Source organism: Schistocerca nitens, unplaced genomic scaffold, assembly GCF_023898315.1.
Source record: "Schistocerca nitens isolate TAMUIC-IGC-003100 unplaced genomic scaffold, iqSchNite1.1 HiC_scaffold_465, whole genome shotgun sequence".
Lineage (NCBI taxonomy): Eukaryota > Metazoa > Arthropoda > Insecta > Orthoptera > Acrididae > Schistocerca > Schistocerca nitens.
This window is the reverse complement of record NW_026045998.1, coordinates 1,395,234-1,421,647: the sequence shown is the minus strand read 5'-3', so window position 1 is coordinate 1,421,647 and position 26,414 is coordinate 1,395,234. Positions and strand designations below refer to the sequence as shown.

The 26,414-nt window shown below is 41.0% G+C and overlaps 1 protein-coding gene across 1 annotated transcript in view; it reads right to left on the bottom strand.

Annotated features, from left to right (window-relative positions):
* Nucleotides 1–17,013, bottom strand: part of LOC126232175 (neuralized-like protein 4) — a 295,692-nt gene extending 278,679 nt beyond the window's left edge. The window contains exon 1 of the mRNA XM_049942472.1: nucleotides 16,832–17,013. Coding sequence (XP_049798429.1) covers nucleotides 16,832–16,990 — 159 coding nt within the window. The 5' untranslated portion in view covers nucleotides 16,991–17,013. The remainder of the gene's footprint in view (nucleotides 1–16,831) is intronic.
* Nucleotides 17,014–26,414: the final 9,401 nt, after the last annotated feature.

Below are 26,414 nucleotides of genomic sequence, written 5' to 3'. Positions count from 1 at the left end.
CGTAGGCTCGGTGGGCGTCCGAATAATACCGTCGGAGAGGTGGGAAGGATAGTGGGCGGGACATTCTCAATTTCAGGGCACCACGAGAGATAGTCGAAACAATGGAGGAGAGTGTGTTTCGGTTGCTCCAGTCCCGAACGGTACCGAGTCACGAGGGGAACACTCTTCTGTAAGCAAACGGTGGGACGTCGGGAGGTGGAGGGTGACCGGACAGGCCGGGCACAGGAGACGTGTTTCCGATCCGTGTCCAGAGGGTAATTTTAATCTGCGAAGGCTCCGGTGAGACCCACGGCATATTCCGAGAAGAAATGCTCGACACTACGGGTGAGACGGCCACCGGTGGTTAGGCTGTACGTACGGGACTTCTCGGAATAAGGTGGGTGGCAGCTGTCGAGGTGGAGGTATTACTGACAGTCGGCAGGCTCGATGCAGAGCAGAGGTACCGACATACGTGTCCTCGAAACGGAGGTCGACATTGAGGAAGGTGGCTTCACGGGTTGACAGGAACAGCTGAACTGAATGGGGGAGGTTCTGCAGGAATGTGTAGAAGGTGTCTTCACCTTCTGCACAGATCTCGAAGTTACCGTCAGTGAATCTTTACCGAGGGAGCAGTTTATTCTAGGTAGTTACAGAGGACTGCTCTGGACGGCTCACAAATAGGCCGGTAACACGTGACAGTCCACTGCTGTACCAAAGACTCGTTTGTACACGGTGCCTTCAGAGAAGTGATTGTGAGCGACAATACAGTCGGTCACAGCGAACGGGAACGAGGCCGGAGGTTCGGAGTCAGTCGGATCGACGGAAAACGTAGTGCCGAATAGCGTACAACCGCGGGCACTGGGGATGTCGGTGTAGAGGAAGGTGGTGGCGACGGTGACGAGTGGGGTGCCGTGCGGTAAAGGCACGGCAGCAACTGCACCTGTCTGCGACTCACTGACTCCGTTATTTGGTGAGTACCAATCTATCCTTTTCCTAATATTATTGTTTTCCATCCTGGAGTTTCCACTGTTTATATATATTTACTTATTGCCTATTTTAGGTGTTTACAATACTTTTTGCCTGCCTATTTTAATGATTTATGATGCCTACTCTTCCTGTTTCTGTTCATACAGGCAAATTTAATTAACGAGCCGAAATTAACTGGACTGGCGAACCCGTCTCCACTTTGACAGACAGGACCATTTCGTTTAGCTACTCTACCGACACGCTACAGTATTGTAGTGAGGAGATTTCAGTGTGCACAAAGACTGCAGGCAAGTAACTACAAAGAAACAAAAAAGTAATTACATAACTTTATGTTTTTGAAGTGACAATTGACACCTTTGTGACCTGTCCCTCACACACACTAGTTTTACAGGCCACAGAGATCAATCCTCGCGTATCTGGAACAGCATAAGGCACACGCATTCGATACAGTCCTCCAAACAGGGGATCCGTCAGTCTAGGTGCTCCAAATCTGAGAGCATCCAGGCTCTGGCTTACTTGACAGAAGGAAAATATTGAGAAACACGACGAATTCATCTTTGACTAGTGACGCTAGGAATCAGTACGACTGTGAATTAATACAATCGTACATAACCACCAACATATGTAAATACGATTGGTGTTTTTGAGAGCAGATGTTAATGTTATTAATGCCTTCAAACCTATTAAAGACTTGAATATATCAAACTACAGTGGGAAAATACAGGTTTTAAGCGAGGATGTGGTAAAAGTTTACTTATGACTCTTCTTCTGCATTCTGCAATCGGTGGACTGTTCGCACGATGAACTGTGGGAAGCGAACACGACAAAACGAGTCAGATCAGACAGACGAGGAAAGAGCTTTCGGTAAATGCCACAATTTCAAGTGTATTAAATTACGAGGCATGCCGGAAACTAAAGGGCATCAAAGGAGTAGCCGATTCCACAGTCTGCTTTGACCCACGACGTCAAGAATAATGTGGAAACAGCTACTTCCAGCATATACAATACGGCAACGACATCACTACGTACACACGTCAGCAAACTCAAACAAAAATAAAAATGACATAATAACACCTCATACCAAAAATAAAATGAAAGTAACGGGATACCTGTGGAAAACTGGGGGTTTAGGGTAGGGACAAGCTAAATATACAACTACATGTATTTAAAAAAATGTTGCTCCATCCTAATACAATTAGTGTAAAAAAAATTTAAATTACAACATTCCACTACACCAACAAAACCACAGTAATCTGACATTTCTCTTTACCCTATAGATCAACTCCAACTACTGATACCAAATACTCAACTCCTAGAACACCGAACCAAAACGCCAACAACTCAAAAAACCAAATATCCCATATATTCACTAAATGAGTTAAAGCCCAACTGACCTACCATAAATATGCAACAGACAAAACACCACAATTACTACAGAATAAAACCAAAACAAAAATTACTTGGCAACAAAACCTCTGGCAACGCCACCAATGTTCGTGGCCACAGGCACGCGTGCACAGAACCGTCTCCCACAACACTCACTCACAAGCTTCACTGCCGTACCCATACTTAATTAAAAAGCAATGAAAATAATTATACTTCTTTTCACACAACAAACATCAAACTAATCAGACCTAACAAAAACGGCAAATAAAAAAAAACCTTAACAACCCACCGAAAACACTTCTACAACCCGCGTTACAACACCGACAACCTAAACGCAAAACCACTTTAGCACGATGACAACCAAAACTCGAGCAAATCCAATACCACACGTTAAACTAGGCACGTCAATAACCACCACCTGAGTGCACCATCTGATATACCGTGATATCTACAAACACAACCGACACACACACACACACCACACTGTAGTTATGTCACACAACACAACACCATTACATCACGATTCAAAGCAGACAGTTGGAATCAGACACTTCTGACGAACCAACCGATGCCTCCAAAATTTTTACGTAAAAATTATTAAAGCTTTTTAAACTTTATTAACATTCTGTAACTTTATCCTCCATGTCCACATATTTATTTCTCAAAAGTCACACACTGGCAACACATTTCTCCCAACAAGAGACCAATTTGCTGATTCATTCACTGTAGAATGTCTGACTGTGTTGACAAAACCACAACCCCACCACTTCGTCACAATCAAGGAGGTCGTCAGTCCCCTAATCTCAGAACTACTTAAACCTAACTGACCTAAGGACATCACACACATCCGTGCCCTAGGCAGTATTCGAACCTGCGACCGTAGCAGCCGCGTGGTTCCGGACTGGAGCGCCTAGAACCTATCGGCCACACCGGCCAGCTCACTATCGACGAGAAATTCTCCGAGTTTTGGAAATGATGAAAATCGGATGGGGCAAAGTCAGGACTGGTCGGAGGAGAATCTATGAATGCAAATGTCGCTGAGCTCTTGTGTGGTCAGCATTATCACACTTAAGGGGAGGTTTACTGTCTTCTGGTCCAAAAATCTATTTTTTTTTTTAATTGCATTTTTGGATCCATAAAAATGTTTAGAATCCACCCCTGAAATGGTTTTTCTGAATACGGAACAGAAATGTTTGTTATTTGCAGTTCAACAAAAAAATGGACCTGCCTGAAATCGGCCTTTTTAATGCACCAATTTTTTTTTTTTTCCTCCTGGAGGACCAGTTATTGTAACGGTGCTTGGGAGGAAACACACAAAATTCAAATGAAAGTTTGAACGCATGTGTTTGGAAGTTAGCCCCCAAGCATTTGCATTCTGGTGCGAAGACTGTGACTTTCCTGGCAGTGAGCAGCTTCAACGAAGGGTATTCAGCAATTCTGAAGACCGTGACAATGATGGACTTCACCCTGGGACTCTATTTGGCGCAGTTCGTCAAGCATTCAGATGACCACCGGATTCGAGCAGCCAAAAACCGTTTGTCACCAGCCATACGAGCAGCTCTGGAACAGCGTAGCATGGAGCAGATCGGGCAGAACGCCCTCACTGAGGAAGAGGAAGGACTAGTTTATGGACCCGGAATAGCAGATTGAACGTAAGTTGCATAATATTGCCTTTATATGAAGTCAAAACTTCAGACGCGTTTTTCTTGAAATGACCTTTTTTTATCACGCGGTACGGTTTAATACATCACGGCTGCAAAATACTAACACAATTTCTTTGCTGACGAATGGAAAAACTGGTAGAAGCCGACCTTAGGGAAGACCAGTTTGGATTCCGTAGAAATGTTGGAACACGTGAGGCAATACTGACCCCGACCTTAGAAGAAAGATTAAGGGAAGCATCTGTAGACTTGGAGAAAGCTTTTGACAATGTTGACTGGAACACTCAGTCAAACTGTAAAGGTGGCAGGGGTAAAATAGAGGGAGCAAAAGCCTATTTACAATTTGTACAGAAACCAGATGGCAGTTATAAGAGTCGAGGGGCATGAAAGGGAAGCAGTGGTTGGGAAGGGAGTGAAACAGGGTTGTAGCCTATCCCCGATGTTATTCAATCTCTATATTGAGCAAACAGTAAAGGAAACAAAAGAAAAATTCGGAGTAGGAATTAAAAACCATGGAGAAGAAATAAAAACTTTGAGGTTCGCCGATGACACTGTAATTCTGTCAGAGACAGCACAGGACCTGGAAGAGCAGTTGAATGGAATGGACAGTGTCTTGAAAGGAGGATATAAGATGAACATCAACAAAAGCAAAACGAGGATAACGGAATGTAGTCGAATTAAGTCGGGTGACATTGAGGGAATTAAATTAGGAAATGAGACGCTTAAAGTAGTAAGGGAGTTTTGCTAATTGGGGAGCAAAATAATTGATGATGGTCGAAGTAGAGAGGATATAAAATGTAGACTGGCAATGGGAAGGAAAGCGTTTCTGAAGAAGAGAAATTTGTTAACATCGAGTATAGATTTAAGTGTCAGGAAGTCGTTTCTCAAAGTATTTGTATGGAGTGTAGCCATGTATGGAAGTGAAACATGGACAATAAATAGTTTGGACAAGAAGAGAATAGAAGCTTTTGAAATGTGGTGCTACAGAAGAATGCTGAAGATCAGATGGGTAGATCACATAAGTAAAGAGGAGGTACTGAATAGGATTGGGGGGGAGAGAAGTTTGTGACACAACTTGACTAGAAGAAGGGATCGGTTGGTAGGACACGTTCTGACACACCCCTGCCCCCATTTGTGGCTGCATAATGAACCATTGGGCACAATGGTGTCATATAAATAAAATGTCATAAAATTTAATCTGGATAAATAAAAAGTCTACTCATCAAGCGACGGCATGACACACATAAAAGACTGTTGTCATTGGCAAGTTTTTGGAGCCAGTGGCTTCTTCTTCAGGCAGAAGGGTTGAAGAGGAAGGAAGAAGGGTGAAGGAAAAGGACTGGAGAGGTCTAGGGAAAGGGGTAGATTTCAGGAAAGTCACCTAGAACTGCGGGTCACGGGAGACTTGCTGTACGGAATGAGAAGGAAAAACTGACTGTCGGGGACTGCGTCGGACGAGATTTGAAAACCTGAGAGCTTAAAGGTGGAAGACACGGTAATATGCAAGAGAGAGATTACTGATGAAACATCACGCACGAGTTAATAAGAGTGGAAAGCTAAGTGCATTGTACGTAACAGAGGTGGTAGGGGGGCGGTGAAAAATTGATGGGAAAGAAATGAAAGATGTAGAAAACCAAAACAGAGTGAAGAAAAGGGTAGTTACTGTGAAGAAATGTTGAGACAGAAGAAATTAACGTAAATTAAGACCAGGTGGGTGGTAAGAACTGAGGAAGTGTCCTAGTTCCTACCTTTGTACTTCTGAGAAACTGGTGTCCGGGGAAAGAATCCAGATGGCGCGTGTGGTGAAACAAGTGCCGAGGTCACGAATGTCATATTGTAGAGCACGCTCGGCAACAGGACACCGCATGTCGCCAGTATACATCCTCTGCCTATGTCCATTCATCCTAATTGATAATTTGGTGGTAGCTGCACCAATGTAAAAGGCTGAACAGTGTTTACGTAATAGATCGTATATGACATGTAGTTTTGCAGGTTGCTCTCCCTTTGATAGTATATGTTTTGCCAGTTACAGGGCTGGTATAGGTGGTGGTGGTGGTGAAAGGGATCATAGTGCATGTCTTTCAGTGGGGACAGTCACAGGGGTAGGAGCCATAGGGTAGGGAGATGGATGCAGAAGGAGCATAGGGTCCGACAAGAATATTGCGCAGACTGGGAGGGTGACGGAAAGCTATTCTAGGTGTGGTGGGCGAAACTTCAGACAGAATGGATCTCACTTCAGGGCACAGTTTTAGGAAGCCACGGCCCAGTCGAAGTAGCTGATTCATGCATTCCAGACCAGGATCATACTGAGTCACCAACGGTGTGCTCTGAAGGTCCTTTGTGGAGGGATGAGCAGTGTCGGGATTGGATGTGATGCCCTGGAAAATCTGCTTTTTAACTAGGCTGGTGGTGTAGTGAAGGCTGTCGTGAGAATGGTGGTGTATTGCTAGAGAGTCTGCATCCGAACAAATACATTTGCCTCGGATGCCGAGGCTGTACGGGAGGGAATGTCTGACACGGGAAGGATGGCAAATGTCAAAATGCGTGTACCGTTTGTCGGTAGGTCTAATGTGGACGAAAGTTTGTAGCTGGTCTTAAGCGAGGACAAGACGAACATTGCGGAAAGTGGCACGGGATTCGGAATAGGAGCGTGTGAAATTAATTGGGAGCAGGTATTCAGAGATTCCAGGAATTTTTGCAGGTCAACTTCACGACGAGTCCATACCGTAAAGATGTCATCGGTGTGTCTAAACCAAACCAGGGGGGCTTACGGATCCCAGGAAAGCCCCCTCCAAGTGACCCACGAAAAGAATGGTGTAGGAAGGAGCCATCCTGCTTCCCACGAGCGTATTCCTGATCTGTTTGCATGTCTGCCCCTCAAAGGTTAAGTAGTTGTTGGTAAGCATAAAGTTGATTAAGGTGAGTAGGTAGGATGTCATAGGTTTGGAATTGGGTGGGCATTGACTGAGGGAATGATCAGCAGCAGACAGATAATGTACATGGGGGATGTTGGTATAGTGGGAGGTGGCATCAATGGTGACAATCGAGTGGGGCGGGCACGGATTTCTGACAATCTAGCAAATGCTCGGTACCTCGATGTAGGAGGGGAGTGTTTGTATTATGGGTTGCACGTGTTGACCGCCACACGCGCCATCTGGATTCTTCCCCCAGACACGAGTTTCTCAGAACTCCGCAGGTGGGAAGTAGAACTACAACGCGTCCTCGGTTCTCACCACCCACCTGACCTTAATTTATGTTAATTTCTTCCATCTCAGCTTTTTGTCACTGTAATTACTCTTTGCTTCACTCCGTTTTAATTTTATATATCTTTCGTTTCGTTTCCATGTATTTTTCACCACCTCCCTCCCACCTCTGTTACATGCAATGCACTTAGCTTTTCACTCTTATTTACTCGTGCACGATGTTTTAGTAGTAATCTCTGTCTTGCATATTACCCTGCTTCCACCTTTAAGCTCTCACGTTTTCACATCTCGTCCGATGCAGTCCCCGACAATCGGTCTTTCCTTTTCATCCTGTATGTTAAGTCTCTCCCGACCTGTAATTCAGGGTGACTTTACCGGAACCTACCCCTTTCCCTAGACCTCTCCAGTCCTCCTTCACCCTTCTTCCTTCCCCTTCAACCCTTCTGCCTTAAGAAGGGGTCACTGGCCCCAAAAGCTTGCCAATCACAACAGTCTTTTGTGTGTGTTCTGCTGCCACTTGGTGAGTAGATTTTTTATCTGTCCATTGAAATAATTTCATCAATAATTGGTTGTTTTTGTTGTTGTACTCTCAGGTTTCTGCCTAACCGTCACCTCTGAAATCTTGAGGTTCTGAAAGTGCCTCAAAGTTTTTGAAACAATCATCAGGTTACACTACAGATCAGTCTGTCACGACAGCCAATTTTCCTCCAGTCACATTTGTTGCCTTCACCAACTGGCAACAATACTAACACTGTAATATAAAACATTATAACTAGAAATCCTGTCACATTCTGAGAAAAATACAACACAGGAAAATAATATGAAAACCAGTAACCAACCTTAAAACCTGTAATAGCAACGTCAATAGTCATCAATCGCACACTCTCCACTAGACTAATCTATTTGTATATTCAGCTGAAGTAAGTCATCAGATCATTAATTCTCATTGTCTAGGAACAATAATAAAGAATTGTTAACAGCAGCATGCAGCAAAAGAGCTGCAGTGCACCTTAATTACAGTTTAGCTGAGGATATAACCATAAATTTGGAAAGCAATGTGTAAAGAAATGTACTGTCACAATTGGCAGTTTTCGCAACTCAGAGTCTAACTGTTGCCTTTCAACCTCACTCAGACCTTGCATTAGACTGCAGATCATACTTTCACAAGAACCTAAATAAAAATATGTATGTGTTGTGGAAGGAAACAATAGCACAACAAATTTGTCTAGAGAAACTCTTTAAGGCCTACACAAAAACTCACAATATCAATAAATGTTCCCTCACCGCAAATGCAAAACTCAGTACAAGGCTGTTACGAAACCAGCTGCCCTGTATGAGAGCAAAACTCACATACTTCACACGACAGGAGACATGGAAAACACTTGTTATGGAAAACTGTTGTTTTGGAAATAGAAGTTCTACAGCCATGCTTTTACTGTTTTTAATTTATTTATATTTAATTTCTTTGTGACTAGTTTCGGGTTCACAGACCTAGTCTCAAGCACTCATTTTGGCACCACCAATGGTGACATTGTGTCAGGCCATCCTAATTTAGGTTTTCCTAAATCATTTCAGGCAATCATGAAGTGTGTGTGTGTGTGTGTGTGTGTGTGTGTTTGCACGCACACAGAAATCTGATTATAATTAATAATAATAATAATAATAATAATACACTGCCAAGCCAGAAAACTTATAGGCATAAAAAATGTTGGTCACCCATCAGAAAAGAATCGTCAGCAGCAAAATCCTAGTGTGCAGTAAGATAGAAGATGGCTAAACACTGCACAGCACGTAAGAGACTGGAAACATATCACGTCAACTTTAAGATTATATCAAGAGAATCCCAGACACCCAACAAACTAAAATATTGGAGTACAAAGAAAGCATTAAGAACATGACATGGCTCACTAATCTCAGAAAAGACCAGAAGGACACTGCCCTAACAGACTCTTGATATACAAGACACACAAACATTCAACCACAGCATGGAAAGTGAGCCAAGAAATTAAAGAAAGGAACAAATTGGTCAGAAAAAGTAATAAAGTAAAAAGTGTGGCACCTGATAAAAACTTATGTCAAGTAGGCACTCTGCAAGGTTCTCTTGAGGCCTACATGTGTGTGATAGTAATGATGATGATGATGATGATGATGATGATCACCACCACCATCACTTCACGAGTATGCTGCACAGATGGTTCCGGAAACCAAATTCTAGGCAGATGATTTTGCTGCATTCTTTCTAAATGGTTACAACAGTCGACAATTTTTTAATTTTACTTTCCAATTCAAAAATCTGTTGCTCGTCCTATTTCTGTGTTTCGTCTTTTGTAGGCCAGCATGCAGTCTGTCACTTGCATGTAACATGGTACTATCAGAACTGTCACTGTTTTATAAAGTTTCAGTTTTCTGTTTCAGCGTTATACAAATTGTTCCACATATAAGTTTAGATTTTCAAAGTTTTGTTTGCAAATGGCAATAACACGGGGATATTTCACACCCAAGATAGCTTAAGATGGATACCTAGTCCAATATTTTGCCACTGGTTCCAATTTTTGATTTTGTCATGTTTTTCACCAGAAATGCTATTTTTCAATTAGGGTGAAGTGGGATAAGTGTAACCATGGGGTTAGTGTAACCACGGCTTATGGTGCCTTAAAGAAGCTTTATTTTTACCTCTGACCTATCACACATATTAATTTACTCCTTTATTTGTTATATTTCACCATAAGTTGTAAAATCTGACAAATTGGTAATTAATTTTTGGACTTGAATTGACGTCTACATTTTCACTCTGCAAGTGAGTGACATGCTCAGAATTTGGTGGTCTGTCATTTTTGCAGTTTTAAAGATAACTGCACAATTTTTTGGTTACAAACTAACTTTTGCATGACAATTTCAAATATTAGATTCATTTTACTCTACTGATAAAGCTCTTGATATGCCAGGCATGGTTACACTTACCTCAACTTTTTCCCATGTGGGGCAAGTGTAACCAACAGGCTGGGGCAAGTGTAACCAGGGAGGATTACACTTGCCCCAAACAAACTTACCGGAACAGATTTATTTATTTAAGCCGTAACCTTGTTTTTGCTATCACACTAGATCAACTAAACTGGCCTTCCTGTACATATGGATACCAGAATACTTGATGTGCTGGATTTGTAGGCCTACTGAGTTTGTGTGAGATATATTTTATTTTTTATTTAAGTCTACTATATTTTTAAACCACATTTCCTTTTATAAAATATGACACAGTCCGACAGTGTAGTCCCACTGGTAAAACAAAGAAGAAAAGGATTACACCAGGAGCTGAAGTTATCACTTTTCAAGATGCCATCTATAAAGAAAAAGATTTTAAAGGAAACAAGAATAATAAGGAGAAAGCAAAATGAAAAAGCATTATCGACATAAAAAAGGGCTCGGTAATGAAAAGTAAATCTTCCAAACAAAGTGCTGTTACTTTATTCAAAATGGCATCTCGGAATGTTGTGGAAAAAAATCCCTGATTGCTCATGTGGGTAACAAGAAAAAATACGAAATTGAATCAACAAGTGAAGAAAGTGAAACTGAAGGAGGCCTATCTGTAATAAGTAGTGTTGAAGAAAATGGGACCATAATAACACTGGACAATATCAGGAAAGAAATGATAAACTGTGAAGAAGAAAAAGAGGCAAACTTTTTTTGAAGCCAAAGATAAAATTACAGTTGGAAACTATGTCCTGGTAGCTTTTGCAACAATATGTAAGAAAGTTCATTTTATTGGGCAAGTTACAAAAATTAGTGCTTTAGGAGATCCAAAAGTGATTTTCCTCAGATGCAAAAATAAGACAAAGCATGGCACCACATTCTACTGGCCTGATAGAAGAGATGAGATGGAAGTTCCATCCCCTGATGTCATTTCAGTGCTGCCTGAGCCTACTTTGAGTTGCAGGGGATACCTGACATTTGGTGTTACATTTGATTCATACAACATTCAGTGACTAAATAATAGTTAGAGCCTAAGTGTGAGTATAATAAGTTGAATTAGGGCAGTTTAGCGTTAAACACAAATTGCCAACAACTGTAGTTCAATTACCATGAAAAACAATAGAAAGTGAACTTATAAAGTGAATTTCCACCCCCATGAACCATGGACCTTGCCGTTGGTGGGGAGTCTTGCGTGCCTCAGCGATACAGATGGCCGTACCGTAGGTGCAACCACAACGGAGGGGTATCTGTTGAGAGGCCAGACAAACATGTGGTTCCTGAAGAGGGGCAGCAGCCTTTTCAGTAGTTGCAGGGGCAACAGTCTGGATGATTGACTGATCTGGCCTTGTAACACTAACCAAAACGGCCTTGCTGTGCTGGTACTGCGAACGGCTGAAAGCGAGGGGAAACTACAGCCGTAATTTTTCCCGAGGACATGCAGCTTTACTGTATGATTAATTAAATGATGATGGCGTCCCCTCGGGTAAAATATTCCGGAGGTAAAATAGTCCCCCATTCGGATCTCCGGGCGGGGACTACTCAAGAGGACGTCGTTATCAGGAGAAAGAAAACTGGCGTTCTACGGATCGGTGCGTGGAATGTCAGATCCCTTAATCGGGCATGTAGGTTAGAAAATTTAAAAAGGGAAATGGATAGCTTAAGGTTAGATATAGTGGGAACTAGTGAAGTTCGGTGGCAGGAAGAACAAGACTTTTGGTCAGGTGATTACAGGGTTATAAATACAAAATCAAATAGGGGTAATGCAGGAGTAGGTTTAATAATGAATAAAAAAATAGGAGTGCGGGTAAGCTACTACAAACAGCATAGTGAACGCATTATTGTGGCCAAGATAGACACAAAGCCCATGCCTACTACAGTAGTACAAGTTTATATGCCAACTAGCTCTGCAGATGATGAAGAAATTGATGAAATGTATGACGAGATAAAAGAAATTATTCAGGTAGTGAAGGGAGACGAAAATTTAATAGTCACGGGTGACTGGAATTCGTCAGTAGGAAAAGGGAGAGAAGGAAACATAGTAGGTGAATATGGATTGGGGGGAAGGAATGAAAGAGGAAGCCGCCTTGTAGAATTTTGCACAGAGCATAACTTAATCATAGCTAACACTTGGTTCAAGAATCATAAAAGAAGGTTGTATACCTGGAAGAATCCTGGAGATACTAAAAGGTATCAGATAGATTATATAATGGTAAGACAGAGATTTAGGAACCAGGTTTTAAATTGTAAGACATTTCCAGGGGCAGATGTGGATTCTGACCACAATCTATTGGTTATGAACTGCAGATTGAAACTGAAGAAACTACAAAAAGGTGGGAAATTAAGGAGATGGGACCTGGATAAACTGAAAGAACCAGAGGTCGTAGAAAGTTTGACGGAGAGCATAAGGGAGCAATTGACAGGAATGGGGGAAAGAAATACAGTAGAAGAAGAATGGGTAGCTCTGAGGGATGAAGTAGTGAAGGCAGCAGACGATCAAGTAGGTAAAAAGACGAGGGCTAATAGAAATCCTTGGGTAACAGAAGAAATACTGAATTTAATTGATGAAAGGAGAAAATATAAAAATGCAGTAAATGAAGCAGGCAAAAAGGAATACAAACGTCTCAAAAATGAGATCGACAGGAAGTGCAAAATGGCTAAGCAGGGATGGCTAGAGGACAAATTTAAGGATGTAGAGGCTTATCTCACGAGGGGTAAGATAGATACTGCCTACAGGAAAATTAAAGAGACCTTTGGAGAGAAGAGAACCAGTTGTATGAATATCAAGAGCTCAGATGGCAACCCAGTTCTAAGCAAAGAAGGGAATGCAGAAAGGTGGAAGGAGTATATAGAGGATTTATACGAGGGCGATGTACTTGAGGACAATATTATGGAAATGGAAGAGGATGTAGATGAAGACGAAATGGGAGATAAGATACTGCGTGAAGAGTTTGACAGAGCACTGAAAGACCTGAGTCGAAACAAGGCCCCGGGAGTAGACAACATTCCATTAGAACTACTGATGGCCTTGGGAGAGCCAGTCATGACAAAACTCTACCATCTGGTGAGCAAGATGTATGAGACAGGCGAAATACCCTCAGACTTCAAGAAGAAAGCAGGTGTTGACAGATGTGAAAATTACTGAACTATCAGTTTAATAAGTCACAGCAGCAAAATACTAACACGAATTCTTTACAGACGAATGGAAAAACTGATAGAAGCAGACCTCGGGGAAGATCAGTTTGGATTCCGTAGAAATGTTGGAACACGTGAGGCAATACTAACCTTACGACTTATCTTAGAAGAAAGATTAAGAAAAGGCAAACCTACGTTTCTAGCATTTGTAGACTTAGAGAAAGCTTTTGACAATGTTAACTGGAATACTCTCTTTCAAATTCTGAAGGTGGCAGGGGTAAAATACAGGGAGCGAAAGGCTATTTACAATTTGTACAGAAACCAGATGGCAGTTATAAGAGTCGAGGGGCATGAAAGGGAAGCAGTGGTTGGGAGGGGAGTGAGACAGGGTTGTAGCCTCTCCCCGATGTTATTCAATCTGTATATTGAGCAAGCAGTAAAGGAAACAAAAGAAAAATTCAGAGTAGGTATTAAAATTCATGGAGAAGAAGTAAAAACTTTGAGGTTCGCCGATGACATTGTAATTCTGTCAGAGACAGCAAAGGACTTGGAAGAGCAGTTGAACGGAATGAACAGTGTCTTGAAAGGAGGATATAAGATGAACATCAACGAAAGCAAAACAAGGATAATGGAATGTAGTCAAATTAAACCGGGTGATGCTGAGGGAATTAGATTAGGAAATGAGACACTTAAAGTAGTAAAGGAGTTTTGCTATTTAGGGAGTAAAATAACTGATGATGGTCGAAGTAGAGAGGATATAAAATGTAGACTGGCAATGGCAAGGAAATCGTTTCTGAAGAAAAGAAATTTGTTAACATCGAGTATAGATTTAAGTGTCAGGAAGTCGTTTCTGAAAGTATTTGTATGGAGTGTAGCCATGTATGGAAGTGAAACATGGACATTAACTAGTTTGGACAAGAAGAGAATAGAAGCTTTTGAAATGTGGTGCTACAGAAGAATGCTGAAGATAAGGTGGGTAGATCACGTAACTAATGAGGAGGTATTGAACAGGATTGGGGAGAAGAGAAGTTTGTGGCACAACTTGACTAGAAGAAGGGATCGGTTGGTAGGACATGTTCTGAGGCATCAAGGGATCACAAATTTAGCAGTGGGGGGCAGCGTGGAGGGTAAAAATCGTAGAGGGAGACCAAGAGATGAATACACTAAGCAGATTCAGAAGGATGTAGGTTGCAGTAGGTACTGGGAGATGAAGAAGCTTGCACAGGATAGAGTAGCATGGAGAGCTGCATCAAACCAGTCTCAGGACTGAAGACCACAACAACACGAAAGTGAATTTTTCTTTTCTCTTGATACTGGATATTTTATTATTTTTGTTAAATTGCCTACTAAAGAAAAAATATTACTTTTGTAGAATTTAAACTAATCAATTACTGTCCAAAAACAAAAATAAATCATCTATTAAGCATTCTGTTTCAGTGTTTTATGGTTTAGGCTAACACTTATTTCTTGTTTCGCTAACATTTTCTGTGTATTTCATAATATACAAAGAGGCGTGTGCAAAAAAGTTCATATCTTGAGTAAAATTTAAGATATTTTAATAATTTAAAAATCCTCAAATTCAGTAAAAATTGGGTAATCAGGTCACTTACCCCAAGTCTCTTTTACAATGCTCTGTATGGGTACAACAATGCGGGGTTACACTTGCCCCGGACCATGGGGTAAGTGTAACCTCACAACACAAAATTTTGAAAACAATTAATTTACCATATGATTTCTTTTTTCAAACACAGAATGTAGATTTTTTAAAAGTCAATAAGTCAAACTTTAAGCATGAGAAATTTCAAAATCATATCTTCAATAACAAGTTGGCAATTTGGTGTCAAAGTTGAACTATGCCAAAACGTGGTTAGACTTACCCCACTTCACCCTACGTATTTTCAGTCCATACCCTTCTACTACATTTCTTGAGCTGTGTAGCCTCCTTTGTAAATTATCTCCTGTCTATTGCGCAATAACAACATTGTCTGCACTTACGATATTACTTAATCTATACTGTGGTGAGAGCATTATACCACACACAAAGTTTGTCCCAGCTTACTATGAACTCATCCACATAGATATTAAAAACTGCTGGGAAGGGAAATCAACAGCAATAAATGTCACAGGTCAAATTAGAATGGCAATACTGCAATGTTCTATCCAAACCAAAGCACAACCTACTGGCTGGCAAATTGTATGTGAGAAACAATTGGATTCACAGATGCAGCAGGAATACTTCACAAATGGGTTATGCAACTGTGAATATACAATACTTGCAGAAATGGCCAGGATGAATTCAAAGGCTGACAAATACATTTTTACTTCTTTTACATTAGAAGATACTTTAACTCACACTGTGGTTACTATCCTTATGTATATTCCTAGAACTGGGCCTAAATGAGAACTCTACTGAAAAGACAAACTAACCTGCCAGACAAAACAGTTTTACATTTGTGACTCAAATGGGTGCCTTATCTTATGCATCTATTTATCTTATTAGAAGTGTAATTTACAGCTGTGCTGTCACAAAGATTGTGACTACGTGCTGGAAAAAGGGCAGGAATTATGCTGTACAAAAAACCTAAAATAAAAACTAAACGTTTATTATCTTTTGACAGCCCTTGTCAAAAATAAATAAATAAAACTGCTACGTCGATAATCTCTCTAATTTTCACTATCGGATGTCTGAACAAAATGTACGTTTCGTAGTTTGTATATGTGAGTGACAATGAGGTCAAAACATTGTTAATGAAAGAAGTCTTTCTTGATAATTGGAATACCAAACATTTCAATTAGTTTCGAAATTATATAAACCATTATTTGTACATAGCAATAATAATTTGTACGATGCTAAATCATACAGCAGCTAAAGAAGTTTTTATTGCGCGGAAATGCATTGGATGTTTTGTACGTAAATCCATTATTTTACGTTCTAGGGCTCAGCTGCCGTATACACTGTCACGAAAATTTTGATGTGATGAGCAGAATCCGAAACGACAGATACCATGTCACACAAATGAATGTGCCATAGGATAGAATGCATTCTGCACAACGAATACGTTTAATAAATTATACGAATCACTGCGGGTCTTGGGTGAAAAACTGCTGCGTAACACATAAGTAGGTAACATCTTAGTATTCTTATTGTTCAAGATGTAATGTTTACTTATTTGCATGTTTATTGAATCATAAATGCGACTTCTCCATATGATGTTCAACGAGTCAGCTTTACACTTTCGTTCTCGATGACATATATGGCAAGATGTTGACAATTTACATAAATTTGCATTAGGATTGATTTTCTATACACATCGCAAAAGCGAACAAAGAAATAAACGCACGGCACCGATTGGCAAGTGAACATTGAACAAAACAAACCAGCAAAATCGGCCCGTCAGAAGAACCTACATGATTTTTTTTTAAATGTATGAGGTTTTATGGACAGAATAAGCTACTGCAGCAAAAACGACATTATTAAAAAGCCATAAAAATTGGTTTTCACAATGCTCAACAGACCTTCTTATCAATGCGAACTTGAAAAAGCTGATTGTCTGCAAGAGGCTGACTGCTCAGCACCAACCCGTTATTAAACTCTGAAAAGTTTCTGACTGCTGTTCTATTACTATTTATCAGCGTCACTCTATCGCCGCACCGGCTATGGAACGCTACAGCCATGCTTACTCTGATCTGTCAACACACAAACTCCTAGGCGGCGGCCATTTTATGCCGGTCTGAATGCTCGCTCGTGATTTGCTGGTAGCATGGGCTATTTTGCTTGAGTTTGGTCGATATCAAACTGCGTACTGCAGATAGTGACAAATGAATCGTGCGTTGTCACAGTCACACAGTGGTAAACTGACATTAGAAAGTTGTTGTTATTGCTTATTTCTCCTGTTTCGTCAACACAAATAAAACTCTTGAACGACAGATAAAGCGGAATTCTTACTATTGCTGCTACAGTTTTAACAATTTTTAGATTCTGCTTTAGCTTTAAAAGTTAAAGTGCTGTATGTAGTTTGATGTGCTACTGCAATGAGAACCGAGAGGTAATCTGCGAAGAGTTCGTGACGGTGCATTAATCACATTCGGAAGTACAGAGAAACTATCACCAACATTTTGGACATAGTGAGGTATAATACGTGTCTCTTTACAATGATTCTTCTAGCTACCGACAAAAATGGTAGGGTACTTACATGGCGATCTTATAGCTGCATAAGGGTGAATTTAGAATGAACTCTGCACTTCACAGCCAATATAGTAAAAATAGACGCATATAAACTGCGCAGCCCAATCTAGGGCCCAGAATGAAGTTATACATTCTGATGCAAAAATCAGGGGTAAAACTATCAACCTCAATGTTAGAATGCCTCGAGAGAAAAACGAACATATTGTCGATTACGAAATCATTTCGGCTCCTAAGGAGAAGAAAAGAACGGGAGAACTATGACAACTAGCGAAAACGACTATATTGCTTTTATTAGTTACGATGTAGAACATTGCAACTGGTTGTTTTATTAGTTATGGATGTGGAACACTGCAACTGGTTGTAACGATTTCTGACTATGAGCTCACAATATCAAAGCCATAACAGAATCAGAATCGAAAACCAGGATAGACGCTTTCACTTAACCTAGAAAGGGTGACTGAATTGCTGGATACCATCACAACATACGCGATGACTGTATGAGAAACATTATACTGGCAACTCACACCTACAATTTATACTACCAAGTAACACATGAAAAAGCTCGCATATAACATGAAAAAGCTATTAAACCAGAATTTACAAAACATAAAATGTATGAAAATACCAGGATCTCACCACATAAAGTAAGCAGCTTCAGCGTGAGAAGTTGAAACTGGAAAGAAACAGTAGGCTAACAATGTTAGAAACTACCATCCACATAACAAAATCCAACCCAGCCTAAAATAACCACACAAAATACATCAAGCACAACTGACCACACCAGTGCCTACACAGAAAAAAACAGCATTCATATACTTGACATGATTAAAAAAGTAGAACTAAGTATAGGAGCTGTATGTACTGTAAAGAGATATGTTTATTTTATAAGAAATGTTGTAGAAATATATGATGACATCCATGCAATGTATATTGTTCTACAGATGAATCAATTAATCAATCAGTCGACGTAGCTCAATGATCTTACCGCTCATCCTGTCACCACTCCCTCCTACTCAAAATCTCTAACATACAAACCCAAATTCTATTTACTCTCACTGTTCTGAAGAAGTTCATGGAAACTGCAATGATTTTCTTTGACATTGGGTCCACAGCCCCTTTACTCTTTGAACAACTTCATGATGAATCCAAAAGTTAACATTTATTTTTATTTATGTATTTCATGCTATTGTCCAGATTCTGACTTAGGCCATTGTCAAGTCCGCCATTAATTTTTTTTAGTAAAATATTATTAGGTCTTCAGTACATATTGTAAATACTGGATATCTAGTGGAGTGAAGTTCTAATATTGTTTTATGAAACAATGGGCCTTACTGAGGTGAAGCAACGTGGATGCCTCAATGAAGCCGAGGGCTATACTGCTGGTGCAACCACAACGGAGCAATATCTGTGTAGAGGCCACACAAAACTGTCATTCCTGAAGAGGGGCAGCCTGTTCCGTACTTTCACAACCAACAGTGTGGATAACCGAACGATTGCAACGGGATGGAACCACCGAGGTATACAGTCACTATAAAGAAAATTCTAAAGAAACAGAGATTACTACATAATAGATGTAAAATGAAGTATAGGGCTGTCAAGAGAGCAATGCACGATGCCTTCAAAGATTACCGTAGCAGAATATAGTCAAATGATATTTTGCAAAAACCAAAGAAGGCTGTCAACAGCACCAAGGTTAGTGTCCAGTGCCGAGTGAATGAGACTGGAACTGAAATTGACAGTAACAGAGCAAAAGATGTAATGCTAACCCCACTTTCAAATGTTCCTTTACAGAGGAAAACCCAGGTGAATTGCCCCAGTTTAATCCTCATGCCGCTGTAATGATGAATGAAAAGTATAAGTGTCAGTGGTGTTGAGAAACAGCTAAAATAATTGAAACTGAACAAAGCTCCAGAGTACAGTAAAATTCTTGTCAGATTCTATACTGAATTTGCAGCTGAGTTAGTCCCTCTTCTAACTGTGCCCAGTTCTCTGAAAAAAGGACAGGCCACACCCGTCTACAAGAAGGGTAGTAGAAGTGATCCACAAAACTACTTTACGGTATCCTTGACATCGATTTGTTGTAGAATATTAGAACAGCTTCTGAGCTCAAACATAATGATGTATCGTGAACAGAACAACCTCTTCAATGCCAGTCAGCACAGATTCCGAAAATATTGGTCATGTTAAACCCAACTCACAGTTTTCTCACATGACATACTGAAAGTTTTGCGCTAAGCAAGTCAGGTAGAGAGGGTTTCTGACAAGCATTTGACTCACTACCACACCTACACTTATTGTCAAAGGATTGATCACATGGGGTATCAAGTGAAATTTGTGACAGAACTTTTTAGTAGGGAGGAAGCAGCATGTTATCTAAGATGGAGAGCCATCATGAGATGCAGAAGTAACTTCAGGTGTACCAAAGGGAAGTGTGTTTGGACCCATACTGTACATGTTGTATATTAATGACCTTGTAGACAATATTAAAAGTAATCTCAGACTTTTTGCAGATGATTCAGTTATCTATAATGATATACTGTCTGAAAGCCACACTATCAATATTCAGTCAAATCTTGATAAGATTTCAAAGTGGTGCAAAAATTGGCAGCTTGCTTTAAGTGTTTAGAAATGTCAAATTGTGCATTTCACAAAACAAAATACATAGTACCCTATGACTATAATATCAATGTACCAGTTGGAACCAACCAACTCATATAAATACCTGGGTGTAAAACTATGTAGGGATACGAAACGGAATGATCATATAGGTTCAGTCACGGCTAAAACAGACGGTACACTTCGGTTCATTCGTAGAATACTGCAGAAGTGCAATCAGTCGACAAAGTTGAGATTGCGTACAAATCACTCGTGCGACACATCCTAGAATATTGTTCAGCTGTGTGGAACCCGTACCACATAGGTCTAACAGGGGATACTGAATGTATAGAGAGGAGGACAGCACGAATGGTTGCATGTTTATTTTACATCTGGGAGATGCTGAAGAAATTGAACTGTCAGAGTCTTGAAGGAAGATGTAAACTATCCTGAGAAAGTCTGCTAACAAAGTTTCAAGAACTGACCTTAAATGATGACTAGTGATACCAGTATGTAACGGGAGATGAAAATGTAACACCCACGGTGACTGGAATGTGGTTGTAGGGGAATGAGTAGAAGAAAAGGTTACAGGAGAATAGGGGCTTGGTAGTAGGAATGAGGGAGAAGTTCTGCATAAATATCAGTTAAAATAATGAATACTCTGTCCAAGAATATCAAAAGAAGGAGGTATACTTGGAAATAGCTTGGAGATACAGAGAATTTCAATTAGACTTCATAATGGTCAAGCTGAGATTTTGAAATCAGATCTTGGATGGTAAGGCATACCCAAGAGCTATTATAGACTCAGATCACAATTTAGTAATAATCAAGAGTAGGCTGAAGTTTTAAGAGAATCACACGGAAGCATCAATGTGCAAAGAAGTGGGATACAGAAGTATTAAGGAATGAAGAGATTTGCTCAAAGTTCTCTGAGGCTATAGATACTGCGATAATGAATAGCTCTGTAGGCAATGGAGTTGAGGACATCTCTAAAAAATGAAATCACAAAAGTTGGAAGGACGGTCGATTGGTCGGTCAATTTGGGGGGATGGGACCAATCGGCAAGGTCGTCGGTCCATTTGGAAGGAAAAGTGTAAGAACAAAGGAGGTAACTGTGAAGAAACCGTGGGTAACAGATGGAATACTCCAGTAGATCAATCAAAGAAGGAAGTATAAAAATGTTCAGGGAAATTCAGGAATACAGAAATACGAGCCAGCTAGTTGTAAATGTGGGGAGAAAAGTGAGTTAATGTCGAGGAGTAGGAAGAACTAACCTGTTATGATCTGATACAGTATTATTACTAGTGTCCTGCTTGACACAGTGAAGTCTTCGAAATATCTGGGCGTAACGTCGCAGAGTGATATGAAATGAAACGAGTGTCTGAGGACTGTGGTAGGGGAGGTAATGGTCGACTTTGGTTTATGGAGAGAAATTTGGAAAGGAGACCGCATGTACGATGCTGGTGCAACCTATTCTCGAGTACTGCTAGAGTGTTTGGGATCCGTACCAGGTCGGATTAAAGAAAGACATCAAAGCACCTCGGAGGTAGGCTGCTAGATCTGCTAGGTTTGAGCAACACGTAAGTGTTATGCAGATGCTTTGGGAACTGAAATGGGAATTTCCGGAGGGAAGGTGACGTTCTTTTCGAGAAACACTGTTGAGAAAATTTAGAGAAACCACATTTGAAGCTGACTGCCAAACGATTCTACTGCTGCCAACATACATTGCGTTCGAGGGCCACAAAGATAAGATACAGGAAATTAGGGCTAATATGGAGGCATATAGGCAGTTGTTTTTTCTCCGCTGTGTTTGAGAGTGGAACAGGAAAGGAAAAGACTAATAGTGGTACGGAATAATTTCTGCCACGTGCTGCACGATGTGTCGCAGAGCATCTATGTAGATGTACAACTGTTACAATGGCACATACCCTTTGCCATGCACCTCACAGTAGTTTGCAGAACGTAGATGTAGATGTGGATCTAGCCTTGTGAAATCAGCCAGTGTGGGCTCACTCTTCTGTTACTGTCAACTCAGGAAAGTGAGGAGAAACTAAAGCCATTACTTTTCCCGAAGGAATGTGGCACTGTCGCTAAGACGTCATGACGGTCTTTCCTATTGACCGAAAGAATATGTCCCTATTCAGATCTTCAGATGGAAACTACTGTGGAGGATGTTGTCATCAGGAGCAACAAATGTGGTGTCGTACAGCTTGTAGCATGAAATGTTAGCTGTCTCAGTCGAGTAGTTAAGTTAAAAGAATTTAAAATGATTGATGGATAGCTCGGGGTTAGATATAGTGTGTATTAATGAAATTAGCTCATGTGGGTACACAATTATAAATACAAAATCAAAGAGGGATAATGCAGGAGTAGATCCAGTACTGAATAAGGCACTGGTAATGCAGGTAAGCTAGTACGACCAATGTGGTGAACACATTATCGTAACCGAAGTAGGTATGCAGGTAACATCCGTCACAGTGGTTCAAGTTAATATGCCTCTTAGCTCTGCAGATTGTGAAGAGATTGAAACAATGTATCATCAGGTGAAAGAAATTATTCAGGCATTTCAGGTCTACGATAAGTTAATCGTGCTGGAGATTGGAATTTGATAGTACGAACTGCCCGGTAGAATTTTGCACCGAGTATAAAGTAATCATTGGAAACGCTTCATTCTCCATCTGCACCTATACTCTGCAAACCACTGTGAAGCACATGGCAGAGGGTATGTTCCTCTGTACCAGTTATAACAATTTATTCCTGATCCATTCCCATAAGGAGCGTGGAAGGAACGGCGGTTCGAATGCTCCTGTGCGAGCTGTATTTGAACTTGTCGCAACAGATCTCTCCTGTGCAAACCTTTTCATCTCGGAGCAGCACTTACAAGCTAAGTTGTCAATTATGTGCCGGATGTATTTGAATGTCGGCCATCCTCTACAGTTTTTCCCTGACATCCTAACAGATGTCCTATCACTTTATCCCTTCTTCTTGTCAGTGTTTTCAGTGTCTTCCGTTCCTCACTGATCCTTCTCACTCATTACCTTGTAAGGCCACCTAATTTTCAATATTCTTCTATAGCACCACATCTCAAATGCTTCGGTTCCTCCTGTTCCAGTTTTCCCGCAGTCTGTGTTTCACTACCGGCATAATCTGTATCACTTCAGGCAGGGGGGTTACCTTCGTAGTCTCGGATGTTATTGAATTTAGCATATGGTAATATTGAGGAGTAAGTAAGAAACCCGTATTTTTATGTTTTCTCCAAAAAACTTCCTGCCCCGAGATACAGGCCTCCAGGTCATCTCGACACTGCGAACAACATTTTGAAGATGTGAATTTCGGAAAATTTTTAAAATGCTGTATCTTTGTAACAGTTCTAGATATTTTGTTAGAGTTTCTTTATTTGAAAGATAATTGCTTTAGGATTACAGTGGTATCCTCCGTTTATACACATTTCTCAAAGTTCTTTTACTGTCACCTTTTGAATTTATTTATAATTTACAGAAAAAAAAATTTTTTTCACAAATGCCAGTCCAGAAAAGTTAGATTTTTTCTGTTGATTAGTACCATGTAGTATTATATTCTCTGTAAAGGAGAGCTTCCACTTTTAAATTGGGCAGATTTTATTTTAAAAAATCTTTTTTTTTCATTTAAATTTTCAAGGGTAATGTACGTCTTCACTGGAGTTGTTTCTTACTAATTTTTTTGTCACAATGTTTATTTCTATTGTATTTGTTGCAGTTATTTCTTACCACTTTCTTTGTTGCAGTTATTTCTTTTCACTTTCATTTTTACAGATATATTTCACACTTTGTTGTAGTTTCTTGTCAGTTTCTTTGTCGTGGCTGTTCATTGCTGGTATCTGTATTGTTGTTGTTCAGTGCTAAGTTTTTTTTTTTACTGAAGAGGCTTCTAAGAAATCTGAGGCCATCCAGTGAGTTCTGTGTTTTTGTGAGAAACTTGCCAGTTGACATAGTTGCATTGTGTTTTGTGAAAAGACCTGTTTGAAATGTCTTCAGACTGGGACCACAAGAGAGTAAAGTGTGTAGACTATTTGCATACCCATAAAAGAGTGATATATAAGACTAACAAAAAAATAAATAAATAAAAAAAAAGACAGACTTTATTCAGATTGGGAATCAGTGTTCTCATTTTAAGACCCTGTTTCAAAGTGAAGTTGTTTCCAGTGATGACTTTTTGTGTTCTAAATGTTTTGACAGAATAACAGCAGTGATAGTATGTGAGCAAGGTGAAGCCTCCATGGTGCAGATGATGCAGATTTTGCATCAGTAGAGGCAGAATTAAATACCCTGAATCAGTCAACTACTGAGATAGGGTTTAGTTCTGTTCGATACCGTAGTCAGTGAAGTCGAGTCATAAGCTCCACGCATCAAGAAAGCACAGAGAAATTACTAAAGGTATGAATCGAACAATAGAAAATCCAGGATGGAATGTAACAATACCAGAGACAGAAAGTTGCTACTCACCATATAGCAGAGATGCTGAGTCGCGATAGGAACAGGATGTGGGTTTTAAGGGAGAGGGTAAGGAGTCATTCCAATCCCGGGAGCGGAAAGACTTACCTTAGGGGGAAAAAAGGACAGGTATACACTCGCACACACACACACACATATCCATCCGCACATACACAGACACGAGCAGACATTTGTAAAGGCAAAGAGTTTGGGCAGAGATGTCAGTCGAGGCAGAAGTACAGAGGCAAAGATGTTGTGGAAAGACAGGTGAGGTATGAGCGGCGGCAACTTGAAATTAGCGGAGGTTGAGGCCTGGCGGGTAACGAGAAGAGAGGATGTACTGAAGGGCTGAGGGACTGCGTCAGCTTTCAGACAACACCACATACAAAGTTTGCCAAAAGGTAATCCCATTCCTGATGTCCAGGCGGAGCTTCAAGGAATCCTCAGAACCTTAGGTCCCCTACAAAACCTTTCACCTGACTCCATCGACCTCCTGACCCCACCGACACCCCACACCCCTACCTTCTTCCAAAAATTCACAAGCCCAATCATCCCGGCCGCCCCATTGTAGCTGGTTACCAAGCCCCCCACAGAACGTATCTCTGCCTACGTAGATCAACACCTTCAACCCATTACATGCAGTCTCCCATCCTTCATCAAAGACACCAACCACTTTCTCGAACGCCTGGAATCCTTACCCAATCTGTTACCCCTGGAAACCATCCTTGTAACCATTGATGCCACTTCCTTATACACAAATATTCCGCACGTCCAGGGCCTCACTGCGATGGAGCACTTCCTTTCACGCCGATCACCTGCCACCCTACCTAAAACCTCTTTCCTCATTACCTTAGCCAGCTTCATCCTGACCCACAACTTCTTCACTTTTGAAGGCCAGACAAACCAACAATTAAAGGGAACAGCCACGGGTACCAGGATGGCCCCCTCATACGCCAACCTATTCGTGGGTCGCTTAGAGGAAGCCTTCTTGGTTACCCAGGCCTGCCAACCCAAAGTTTGGTACAGATTTATTGATGACGTCTTCATGATCTGGACTCACAGTGAAGAAGAACTCCAGAATTTCCTCTCCAACCTCAACTCCTTTGGTTCCATCAGATTCACCTGGTCCTACTCCAAATCCCATGCCACTTTCCTTGACGTTGACCTCCACCTGTCCAATGGCCAGCTTCACACTTCCGTCCACATCAAACCCACCAACAAGCAACAGTACCTCCATTACGACAGCTGCCACCCATTCCACATCAAACGGTCCCTTCCCTACAGCCTAGGTCTTCGTGGCAAACGAATCTGCTCCAGTCCGGAATCCCTGAACCATTACACCAACAACCTGAAAACAGCTTTCGCGTCCCACGACCACCCTCACGACCTGGTACAGAAGCAAATAACCAGAGCCACTTCCTCATCCCCTCAAACCCAGAACCTGCCACAGAAGAACCCCAAAAGTGCCCCACTTGTGACAGGATACTTTCCGGGACTGGATCACACTCTGAATGTGGCTCTCCAGCAGGGATACGACTTCCTCAGATCCTGCCCTGAAATGAGATCCATCCTTCAGGAAATGCTCCCCACTCCACCAAGAGTGTCTTTCCGCCGTCCATCTAACCTTCGTAACCTCTTAGTTCGTCCCTATGAAATCCCCAAACCACCTTCCCTACCCTCTGGCTCCTACCCTTGTAACCGCCCCCGGTGTAAAACCTGTCCCGTGCACCCTCCCACCACCACCTACTCCAGTCCTGTAACCCGGAAGGTGTACACGATCAAAGGCAGAGCCACGTGTGAAAGCACCCACGTGATTTACCAACTGACCTGCCTACGCTGTGAAGCTTTC